The sequence below is a fragment of the Protopterus annectens genome, chromosome 12.part0 (genome assembly GCF_019279795.1).
Source record: "Protopterus annectens isolate FY-2018-M chromosome 12.part0, PAN1.0, whole genome shotgun sequence".
NCBI classification, from domain to species: domain Eukaryota; kingdom Metazoa; phylum Chordata; order Ceratodontiformes; family Protopteridae; genus Protopterus; species Protopterus annectens.
In genome coordinates this window covers 1,014,924,420-1,014,937,271 of record NC_056746.1, presented here as the reverse complement: position 1 = coordinate 1,014,937,271, position 12,852 = coordinate 1,014,924,420, and the positions used below count along the sequence as shown (strand labels likewise).

The following is a 12,852-nucleotide window of genomic DNA, read 5'->3' as shown; positions in this document are numbered from 1 at the left end:
ACCATGCTGAACCGACATCTCCGTACAGTGCGGAAAGGAAAGAGTTCCATCTTCTACACTGTAGTGTGATCTCGGAGTTTGTTTATTTAAGTTATTGGGGGTGCAGGGGGTGTAGCTCCCCCTGTTAGTAGAGTGAAGGTAAGTTATTGTTGTGTTTTTATTACATGGTCGACATTTTGAATGTCGATCATATGGTCTAGGCCATATGGTCTTCGACATTCTGAAATGTCAACCATGTACATTAGACCCCCCCCCTCAGTTACAACAGTGCAGTTTGATATAAATGTATATTACTTTTCTGTCCAGTAATACCCACTAACACAAGCATTTGTACAAATCAGTTTGATATACAAATGACATAAAATAATTTACAAAACTCCAGCTAGTTATACTGGCATATGTTCCACAGGCAGTGCTGTACTCTCACTGGCATACCTGGCACTATTTCACATCATCACAAATACATCAGAAAATAAGTATGTGAAATTTGGGAGACATAAATCAAAAATTGAACATTTAATACAGCACACAGTGATTGAAACTGTAGATTAATTTAAAGTCCTTCGGTATGTGTTTTTCTAATCATATCAACCAATTGGTTAATGATATTTATAGAACTATAGGTTGAATAAAAAGCTTTATAAAGTCTAGGAAATTAAAAATGATTAAGTAATTCTTTGTTAATTACATTAGACTCAAACTTGAGTATGGAATAACAATATGGAAACCTTATAAGAAAACAAGCATGAGTGAACTAGAAACAGTACACTGAATATATATTAAGGGCATCCATAAATGTGAAAATTTAAGTTATTATAAAATACTAAAATATCTAAACTTGTACAGTGTCTCTTATAGATATCTAAGAAGAAATCATATTCAGGTGTATAGGGCATTTAAAAATAACTACCTCTGGGAATCTTTGGGGTTATCAAAAAGTACTAGAGCATCATCAGACTACCTATGTAGAAGATTCTATAGGAATGAGAAGTGTGCTAATTGGCTCTCTGAGAGAGCAGATGATACATGGAACAGACTACCAAATTACTAGTTTAGATACTTTTAAGAACAGCCTTGACACTTACTATGAGAACAACTGTTTTGGAAGATTGGCAGACTAGAAGGGCATTAATGCCTGTGCTTGAAATATTTGTGCCTCCTAAAAACTCTTCTATATTCAGGAATTATTCCCAAACAATTTATTTACTATTTGTGTTTCATACCATATCTTCTACCTGAAGATGCTGCCTTCCCTTCATCTATTGTATCATAGATACATGCATTGAGACATCTGTACTAGTCCATCCCAAACATGATGACAAGTTTAAAACTAAAGCCATATGGTAGATCTTTCACATGAAGAAACTCTATAATATAAAGAAAAAGCTTCAAGCCATCTATAGACAATCTCAATTCCTCCATTATGAAAGGGGTGTAGAACTCTTAAATCAGATCCTTAAGCTCACTGTAAGGAAATGCAGGGCTGACCAAGGTTTGTACTCCATTCAAAGCACAGACATTAGACCTTCATTAACTATACTAATAAGCTTAGAAATAATACAGTTCTGTACTGAATTTATTTGAAATGTTTTTTCCTTCTCTGAACTCACAGACATTGCCAACATTATTGTGGACAAATTAATTTCCAACTTCAAACATCTACCACTCCATCCTATTACCATGCCATTCTTCCTCCCACTTCTTCTCCTGAAATCACGCTGGACCAGTCCCTTTTAGTACTTTTCCAAGCTGTAAATACCATTTCCATTGGTTTTGACAGTATCCCTGTTTGTTCATTGAACTATACTAATTCTGGCACAGCAATATCCCCTTCATCTCTTCAACAGAAGCATCTAGACTGGTTATATCCCTGAATTGGGGAGAATTGCTATTGTGGTGACTTTACATAAAGGCGGCCCCTTTTACTGATCTTGAGCAGTCTTATTTGCAAAGCTATGGAACTTTGTAAAAGTCAGATCATGGCAGATTAATCTAGTGAAGTTCTTCACAAGTGTCATTGAGACCATTGATGAAGGTGCAAATTAACTCAGTTCTTCAAAAGGTTATTGCTGTAGATAAAGGACACACAACCTGCACAACATGCCAGGGCCTAGATAAGGCCTTTATACCATTCCCCATCCTTGGATTGTTGACAACCTTTTATTTATCCATGTTTAATTCACTTGATATATAATTGGCTGTCTGACAGAGCCCATGTCATTACGTTTGAGGGTATTTGTTCTTGAGAGAGAAAAAAAAATACCAGTTGTGCCCCACATGCCTACATCTTGGCCTTTCTCCTGTTTGGCATCTATTTCTCTGATATGAAAGCTGATCTAGAATGACTATGGCAAACTAAGTTTGCTAAAGATTGCAATTTTGAGAACTGAGGCTGCTTATCAATTCCCACACAGGCACTCAAATGCTCTAAAAAGGACTTGACTAGGAAAATATTTGGTCTGTTAGAAATGGGCTTACCCCAGATTCAAAGAAATGCAGTATAATTGCCTTTGGTACATGTAACATTTCCACCACATATTGCATGGATACCATTCCACTATATTTTTTCTTTTTATTTTACTTTTGTTTACTGGGTTTGTCTGACTGGAATTAGTCAAAAACCCTGTTCAGAGGAGGCCCAGGGAGAAAGTTCCAAACACATTACAAACATTTTTAAGCAGGCATTCAGTAATACATGAACAGTAATACATGAACAGACTTCAAGTAATATATATTAATCGTTACACATGCATTTGCAAATTAGATTGCATTCATATAAAATAAAGGAAAATATTGCAGAATAAAATATACTTATGCATTCAGTAAATATTGAACATTGAGCATTTGGAGAGGTAATAGTGGGGTTGTCAGTTTGATAATAGATCTTGTATTAGTGATTAAAATTTAAAAGAATTGGAAATAAGGGAAGGAACTCAGCAGGGTGTAAAATGCCATCATTGTCTTAAGGAGGTAGTGTATTAAGCAGGTTCTGAGACAATTCTGTATTATCTTAAGGTTAATATTAGAAGTACGGAGTTGGGATGGCTAGCAGTGTCACAAAAGTATGTATATATCTCAGAGATGCTAGCAAAAATATTCAGGTATTGGCGAAGACTGGTTGTGGGGCATAGGATTCTGAGTGGAGATAAATGGTTAGTTATAAGCTAAAGATTACAGTGATATTTATCCTGGGGACATGTAGGAGCAGATCCACTGATGTGATTTTCGTTCTGTTTTAAATGAGTTTGTATTTTGAATGGATTTGAGTGGTAGTGGGAGGAGGTTCCCTTGTTCCACTACAATATTTGAATATAGAGTCACCTGCAGTATTATGTGCTTTGGTTACAGTGATTGTTGATTTTTTTCTCCAGAGTGTAAAATTTTACTGGGTGAGCAGTGTTGTATAAAGTTGTTAAGGGCTGGGTAATTTGTTGGCTTATAGAGAAGTCTGTGAATTATATTTAGCTGAGAATGAGCTAGGTGATTTGATAGTTCTAACCAGTTTAATTCTTTGAGTGCTAGGTAGTGGCGTGTTCGCTTCTTATAGTTTACAGCAAATATGGCTATTTTATTATAACATTCCTCAAGTTTGGTTAGCTGTAAGACTTGAAGGTTAGTGACGATTAGGTCAGCATAGAGGAGAGAAGGCAATAAAAAAAGTAGAGCAATCTTCTGGAAATATCAGTGAGGTAGGTTTTTACTCTATAAAATGTTCCTTGTTTTGATAAGTTTTTTAACTACATGTGATAAATGGTGGTCAGATTTCAAGTGAAACATGTATGTTGTCTCCAAGTAATTTTGTCTGATTTGCTTGTTCTGCCATGATGTTGTTGAGAGAGCTAATAGTGCTTTGGAACAGCTGCATCTTAGAATAAAGACAATTTTGTTTATTAGGGTTTTGAACTAGTTGTGAATTATTTAATCAATAAGAAGGATTTTTGTTTAAGGTCTTAAAGAGTTTTGAAAGAGTTTTCTCAGAACATATTATGGATGAGTCATCAGCTTGTTGAATTTGTGTATCATTTTTCGTAACAGTGTAGAGATCATTGATGAATATGTTAAAAAGTGTGAGGCCTAGTGGAGGTCCTTGTAGACCACCAATGGTGGAGACATCTTTTTTTTTTCAATTTGCTGCTTGTGCTCTATTTGAGAGGTAACTGTGGAACCATCAAACTGAAGAGTTGGAGAGACCTACAGATTAGACTTTATGTAAGAGTTTCTGGTGAGAGACAGTATTAAATGCTTTTATTAAGTCTATCATAGTAGAGACTATGTTTCTGGAATGTCTATGGATGTTGACAGTATTAACAAAGTTGAGCAAAGCAGTAGTTGTACTGTGATGAGGGCACTAAAATGTGAGATCCTTTTGATAAGGAAATGGTGAGGTCTGTTGGTCCATTTGGCCCAGTCATAAGCGACTTGGGTACTTACGCTGATACTAGACTCTGCTTTGACAACAACATCACTGTCACAATTAAATGTTCCCTCTACTTTGCACACGTATCCTCTCAAGGTTCAAACATATTATAGCCCCACTATATTCATTTCTCTGTAGGACCATCATTGAATATAATGTTACCTTCAACATTTCCCTTTCTAAGCACATTAACTTGAGAGACCTCAGTGTTTTCTCTCCAAAAGTCCCATATCTCAACACCCTTAACTAGTGAAATAGATTAAAAATACTTTCCCTCTAGTTAGTCATTTAAAAGCTTCTGGGGGTGATATCTTCTTAGCTTTCCAAGCTAGGTGTAACCTTACAACCCTAATACTCATTCACCTAAAATGTTACTGTAAACTCCAAAACACCACTCTATGGCCCACAAACACAAAAAACACACAAAGCTGCATTATAAATATTCTGCTCCAAGTCTATTCATATAAGAAACCATTACTGTATGCCTGCACTCTTCTACTAGAACATTTCTGCTGTCCAAATTAATATTTTCTATTATTTCACCATTTCTTAAAAGCAAGGTTTAACTCTTTTTTTTAGCAGCCTTGGTCGCATTTTCCTTCCTTAAGCCTGAATCCTACTATGCCAGTTTACATGTCCGAAGCCTAAACATTCCGTCCTCAGAGGTGTCCCTCCCTGTCTTCAGCTTGAAAAGGCTAAAATCTGCTAGTGTCAGGATTAGCGTCTTAGCTACCCATTTTTCTCCCTGTATTTTTTCCACAATTTCAAATGAGTCACCCCAATTGTCTTTTTTCCTTCTTTTTATGCATTTCAGTGTTGATCTCTTATACATTATCATTCAGTAAAACAGTGTTTAGATTACAGTTTGTCCAGAAATGATCCTCCATTTTAATACATTTCTTGATTTTTTTTTATAGAAAGCCATTGCTGTTGACACTGAGAGCACCACAGTGGGAGGCAATAAAGTCATAAGCGTTCATCATTTTTCATGCTTGGCCCGGAAACCTTAAAATAACCCTATTACCTCTAGTGTCATAAAATCTTTGGCCAAGTGTCTTAAATAATATTTTAAATCTTGTATTCACATCTTCCCTCCTTTCTGTCCATGGACCCAGTCTGTCTCATTTTTGGGAGGTTACTTATATCTTGTACACTTTATTAAGTTCATGTATTATGTTCTGTGCCTACAGATGATTGTTTCTTAACAAACACATGTAGGTTTCACCCTCTATTCAACAATGTTATACAAACTATATCATGCCTGCACTCAGATTCTTCCAAGAACAATTCACTACTTTCTCTTCCTTAAAACATATATAACATTTGAAACCAAATGGATTAATGCTCCCAGCTGTACGGTTTCAAACTCTAAAGGCTGACAGACTGTATATCATGTATAATTCCTACCTGGTGAACAAGAACGTCTGCTTGCATATCTTAGACACACCACAAATTTTTCTCGTTTCTGCACCTACATCCTTTTCTGTGATGCTGTCTAGAAAGAGGCTCTACATTTCAGTGTGTTGCACACTCCATATGCTAACTTCCTTCTCGATCTTCTTATCGGTCTTAACAACACAAGGCTTCATGTCTCATATGGGCTACCAGTGATAGTATCAGTTTTGCAGAACTCCAGTCTTCAAAAATCACGTATTAAAAAACAAAGACATAATTTTTTAATATGTGATTTTTTCAACTAAGACTGGAGTTTGCGGCATTATTTACTGTTTCTAAGGTACTGCTAAGTGTTGGTAAACCTGCAACTTCCTTACTAATCTGCACAGTTTTTGAAGTAATCAGTTAGCATTCTTAAGCTGACCTAGTTACTAAAGAATATTTTACAAGTGCGGATGAGACTGTCACCACTATTTAAGCCACCCAAGTGTTACTAAATGAGCCTAATTGTGTTATTTGGTGTTCCTTCAGCTGCACGGTTGCACACTGGTTACATTTTTTCAAACTAAATGTAGACATCCCACCAGTAAGTAAAAGATTGATGCACGTTAGTAATTAATTCATAGGTTCATAGGTTCATAGTTAGGTACTAGGCTATCGGCCTGAGGGCCTACGTAAGCCTGGTCAACAAGGTTCCCTGGCTTACGCCACCCAAGAAAATTATTTTCCTGTGCCACTGTCAAGCAAAGACACAGAAGTGATCCCCGGTGTGTATTTCCTAGTTCCCATCCACTCATCAAGATTTTTCTTGAAGAGAGCTAATGAAGAACTTTGCTTGACATAGATGGGTAGCCTGTTCCAGAGTATGGGAAGTCTTTGGGACAGGAATCTATCCCTCCAGCATTTCCTGTTTGTTGTGGTGACAAGGTTTAGGTCCCTAGACCATGTAGCTCGGAGGGATTGGGATTTCTTTAAGTGTAGCATGTCCAACAGCTCTGGGTTTGACATAGCTTTATATGTTAGGTAGAGATCACCTCGGAGCAGGCAATATGCTATGGAATAAAGCTGGAGTTTTTTGGGACGGTCAGTGTAGGGCATCTGTTTGAGGCCAGTAATCCTCTTTGTGAGGTACTTCTGTGGCCTTATCAGCTGCTGCAGATGTCTTGTGAGGTACATTCCAAAAGGGGCATTGTACTCTATAATGGGTCTAATGAGTGTCAAGTAGAGGGAAACAATGACCTCTTTTTTCCTGGATGAGAACTCTTTCATGATGAGGTGTGCCACATAGAAGGACTTCCTGACTACTGTGGCGATGTGACTATCAAAGGACAGACTACTATCCACATGGGTCCCAAGGTCTCTTATCACACATTCGGTGTTAAGTAGACTGCTGTCTATGTAATAGTTCATGGGTACAGAGTTTTTACCAAAGGGGATGACAATGCACTTTTTGGCATTGAGCTTCAGGCCATGGCTCTGACACCAGGCATCTGTCTCAGCGAGGCCCTTCTGTAGAATTTCCACATCATTTGGGGACTCGTCTATGGTTCCTAGTTTGCAGTCATCTGCAAACATTGTTAGCCAGAGTCTTTCTGTGTTAGCCTGTACTTCAGAGAAGTAGCTACCAAATAGGAAAGGTCCCAGGACTGAACACTGTGGTACTCCACATGTCACTGGTTTGAGGTCAGATTTGGAGTGCGCAACTTTTACAGTGTGGGTTCTGTCAGTGAGCCATTTGGCAACCCATCTTGTGACGTAGGGATTCATACCTAGTTTAGTGAGTTTAGCTATAATTAAAGAATGGGGGATGGTGTTGAAAGCCTTGGTGAGGTCAAGATAGGCTGTGTGAACCACCTTACCCTCATCTACGGCTTTGGTGACTGCCTCAAAGAAGTTGATCAGGTTCAGGAGTCATGTTCTGCCTTTCACAAACCCAAACTAGGTCTGATCCAGAGTTTGGATGTTACCAATGTTTTTGTTTATGAGTTCCATGATGATACATTCCATGGCCTTGCAGACCAGGCTCGTCAGGCTAATAGGGTGATAGTTCCCGGGGTCAGTGGTAACTCCTCCTTTGTGGAGTGGGATAACTGTTGCTGTACACCATTCAGTGGGCACAAAGCCTGATGTGAGGCTATGATTGAACATGGTGCTTAGGTGGGGAACCAGTTCATTCTGAAGTTCGTGTAAAATGCAGCCTGGGATGTTATCCCAGGATGCTGTGTTTTTGGCTTTAGAGAGTGCAGCTTTTACCTGCGTAGTTGTGATTACAGGGACTCTGCATTCTTCCTGTATAGATATGGACCCTTTAGGGGGTGGGGGGGTAAAGTTAGCACTGAACCTATCTGCCAGGATGTTGGCAATATCAGTTGGTTCTGTTATTTTCATGCCGTTGTGCTGTAACTCAGAGCAGATCTGGGTGTTGCCATTGAGATTCTTGACATAGCTATAGAATGCTTTGTGGTTGTCCTTTGAATCAGTGATGATTTTGTTTTCATAGCTAGCTTTGGAGGATCTTATAAGAGATCTCAGCTTCTTACTGAGGCTGACAAGGGAGCTCCTCCACTCATGGGATTTTACTCTCTTTTATAACAATTTCTTCCTTCTGTTGTACAGTTTGTTTATGGCAGGGGACCACTAGATTGGCTTCCTTTTTTTGGAAGATAGCATCTTGGTTCTGTTTGGGATAGCATGATCCATGCACTCATGTAAGTGCTTATAGAGTGCATTTGTGTAGGATTCAGCAGTTGTAACTGTATTGTCCATCTGAATGGGTGTCATGAAGTTCACCACTTCTGTCTTAAAAAGCATGAAGTTGGCTTTGGACAAATATCTTACTGTGGTTCCTTAATGGGGGGTGGGGGCAGGATGTGGTATAAGGGTGATTAGCTTATGGTTGGATCGGACCAACGAGGAGTTGACTTCAGGTGTGAAACACCAGGGATACATTGATCCAGGGCATTGGAGTTTATGAATTCCAGAAAGCATTGTGTGAAGGAGTTGGTACACGAGTTTTCCCAGTTAATGGTGGGGTAGTTGAAATTGCCCATTATTAGGGTGTTTGGTTGAACACTAATATTTTCCAGTACATCAAGAAAAGAGAAGTGGGAATCTTGGGCATGGTGGGATCTGTAGCAAACTACAGTTTCAATTGCAGTTTTGCCCAGAGTTAGTTGCACTTGGATAACCTCAGATGCATTATGCTGAGCAACTAGCCTGGAGGTGTGGATATCTTTAATCAATATAAACACACCTCTGCCTTTGGTGTTCCTGTCCAGGTTACATGGCCGGAAAATGTGGTATGAGTTATAGCCTGGTAGTGCAGGGGAGCTCTCTGGAGCCTTGAACCAGGTCTCAGTCACTGCACAGATATCAATGTTCTCCATTGTAAGGAGTGCCTCGAGTGAGTCCATTTTGCAATTTAGACTTCTTGCATTGAGTAGCCTTACCCTCAGTTTTTGCTTGCCTGTTCCTGTTACGGTGGTGAATTTGTCATTTGAACCTTGCCTGAAAAAGGCACTATAAGGGTGGCAAGAGCCTTAGCCAGTATCCGGAATCCCATGGGCGACAGGTGCAGGCCAGCTCTGGCAAAGCATCGTGGTCTGTCAACCATGTCATCCCAAGCAGACAGATACTGGATCCCTTTAGAATGGCACCAGAAGCTTAGCCAATTGTTGAAGTCAATCATTTTGTCCTTGTACTGTGGTAGCATTCTGGGCGATGGCAGAAGGCTACTCAGGGCTAGGGTCATACCTGCCTGGGCTACAAGATTGGAGAGCTCTTCCATGTCTCTTTTCATGTAGTCCAGGGAGGTACGTCTCAGGTCGTTCACACCAATATTGACAATGACAGTCATATTTGTACTTGTTGTGGAGTGACATGAGTGTGTGGGTTATGTGGCAGATCCTAGCACCTGACAGGCAGCTGACATAACCTTCTCCTTGTTTAGCCTGGTGAGTGGGACATTGTGCCTGACTATAGTCACCTATGACTTGTGTGTTGGATACATTGTTTAGCCTTATTGGCTGTGGTTGAGTGGCACACTGTGTCTGTGGGCTATTTGTCATTTGGGTTGTGTTGGGGTGGAAGTTGTTTGCATTTCTGCTTTGGAGGTCTCTGTTGCTTGTGTATATTATTATTGAGAGCCTCCTCGAATGTTTTTGTGTTTCTATGTGTGGATTTTGGTGGTGTAGATTTAGTGAGACTATGTGATAAGTGTGGTGTGGTGCACGTGTTTACCTTCTCCTATTGAATGTCAAGCTTGGTCTTGGTTGGAGAGAACTTTACCTCCAGTTTGGCTAGATAAGTGCATCTCTCACAGGTTGTATTGTTGGGTGGTAGGAGGAGAGGGTTGTCTGTGTACATGAAGCAATTTCTACATTGCCCCAAGATGCCCAGATTCATCAGATAGATATTAGAGAACACTGGGAGCTGACCCTTGGATATGCCTGAATAAAAAAAAACAATTTTCCTCTAGATAAAGTGAGGAAAGTGAGTACAAGAACTGTTTTTCTCTAAGCAAGTGAGAAAAGTAAGTGCAAAAACTGTTTTCCTCTAGGTAATGAGGAAGGTTTAGTGCTATAGTAATTAGTAGCTTTTTTAGTGCTTACAACAAGTTCTGAACAAGTGCTGAGAACGAATAAGCAAATTCAAGTGCTAAAACTAAGACTCTGTATCTGCACTAGACTAGTTACAGGAAAGAAACAAGTGCAAATGCAGGCTTTCAAATCAGAAAGTTGAGAGAGATGGAAAAGATTGCCCAGACAAATGACTACAATTTCTGGGCCAGAACCACTCCTTATGTGATAGGCAGTTTACCTAGTGCTTACCACTCCCACTGACAAGCTAGAAGGCTTCCCTCTAACACAAAAAGGCTTGGGGGGCTCAGAAGCTTACATACAGTCCTGGATACAGCAAATCTGTATCTAGACTACACTAGTTACAGGAAAGGTAGGAAACAGGCTTACTGTTTTTTTTTACAGAAAAGTAGCTAAAACAGCAACAATTCAAATGCAGTGCAAGCTAACACACTTGAATATGTAGCAATATTAGACTAAACACAGTTTAAAAAATGCAATTAAATTAAAAATGACTAAAAACAAGTGCAGAAGGAGTGGATTAGGTAGAATGTGATAAAGAAATGGGACTGGGGGGAGTGTCCCAGCTGAAATCTACAGTGAGGTGGGCAACTGCAAAATCCACATAGGGAGGGTGGGTGGGACAAAACACTTTCAGCAGATATCTAAAAAACTATACAGTGAATTAAAAATAACAGTGCACAACTCTGAATAAAATTAGTCCAGCAACAAGCTACAGTATACAATTCTGAAGAACCAAAAAATATACTTAGCTCTATATTTCCAGATAGTTTGAAAATAGCTCTGTTAGACACAGGTTCCAGCAATGATATGCAGGCTGTTAACTAACAGGGTCTATTATTATGCAAGTAATCCTTCAGCTAGTCAGATGACACAAGCTGTAAAAAGTAGTTATACCAACTTAAGACACAGTAGAAAATAGCGGGAGGTGGGACAAAACACTTTCAGCAGAGATCTGAAAAACTATACAACATATCATAGGTTCATAGGTTCATACTAGGCTATCTGCCCTAGGGCATTTATAAGCCTAGCCAGAATGTGTTTGGCTACCGCCACCCATTTTAAATTTATTTTGCTATGCCCTTTTTTGAGGTTAGTATACTGTGCCTCTGTCTAACAGTGACACAGAAGTGATACCGGGGGTAAACCTATGATCTCCCATCCACTCATCAAGATTCCTATTGAAGAGAGTCAATTAGGGACTCTGCCTAACCTGGACTGGGATTTTATTCCAGAGTGAAGGGAGCCTCTGGGTTATGAATCTGTCCCTCCAGCATGTCCTATTTATTTCAGTGCTGAGGTTCAAGTCTCGATGGGATTTGGATTTTCTGAGGTGCAGCATGTCCATTAATTCTGGGTTGGACATGGCTTTATACGTCAGGCACAGATCGCCTCTGAACAGGCGGTATGCCACTGAGTAGAGCTGGAGTTTCTTTAACCGGGCAGCATATGGCATCTGTTTGAGCCCTTTGATCCTCTTGGTGAGGTACTTTTGGGGTCTTTCCAGTTGCTGCAGGTGTCTGGTAAGATACATCCCAAAAGGGGCATTGTACTCAATTATGGGCCTGATGAGGGATGAGTAAAGAGGCACGATGACCTCCCCTGATCTAGATGTGAATCCCGTCATGATTAGGTGGGCTATATAAAATGTTGTGCATACTATTCATTTTTTCCTTAAAAATTAAAACTTGATTTTAATGTTACAGAAATTAGACTTCGCAGATGGGAAGAATACTAAGGGAGTCGAAGATACAGAAAAGAAAGATGTACCTTCTGGTGTAGAAAGCTCACCCACAAATCAGAAAGGTAAAGGCAAGACCAAAGATGCAAAAAAGGCTGCTGTAGAAAAGAGCCAACAGAATGATAAGCAAGAAGGAAAGCCAAACCAAGACATTCATTCTTCATTGCAAGAAGAGGAAACAGAGCCAGAAAAGAAACCATCATTTGCCAGTCTCTTCAAAGCCCGGGTATGTATCTTTTGTGTGTGTGTGTGTGTGTGTGTGTGTGTGTGTGTGTGTGTGTGTGTGTGTGTGTGTGTGTGTGTGTGTGTGTGTGTATGTGTGTGTGTGTGTGCGTGTGGTATCTCTCAACATCTTAGCGCAAGAAATATGGTCAAGGCCTAAAGTACTGGGGGGAGGCAAAGGCCCAAAAGTAAGGATAGATTTTAAATATTGGTCTTACAAACTTAGAAAGTTGTTAAAATAAGAGCATTTGTGCTAACATGCATTTTCTGATGGATATGAAGTCTGAAATTGAAATGTTTGCCATTATTTAATGACTTTAAACCTCAGTAATTTGCCAGAAGATCACACAGTTTATGAGGAACAAAGCAAAAATATGAGACAAAAGTCTGGACATTCTGCAACAATGTGGATTATTGAGAGGCATGATATGTGTGTGTGTCTGTATCTCTCTGTCTCTCTCTCTCTGCATATATATATA

General features: G+C 39.4%; 1 protein-coding gene across 4 annotated transcripts in view; it reads left to right on the top strand.

Moving 5' to 3' along the window:
* BCAS1 (brain enriched myelin associated protein 1) overlaps window positions 1–12,852 on the top strand; it is a 1,015,193-nt gene that overhangs the window by 961,311 nt on the left and 41,030 nt on the right. For all 4 annotated transcript variants that reach the window (XM_044090037.1, XM_044090036.1, XM_044090035.1 and 1 more), the window contains one exon: window positions 12,117–12,377. In XM_044090037.1, coding sequence (XP_043945972.1) covers window positions 12,117–12,377 — 261 coding nt within the window. The remainder of the gene's footprint in view (window positions 1–12,116; window positions 12,378–12,852) is intronic.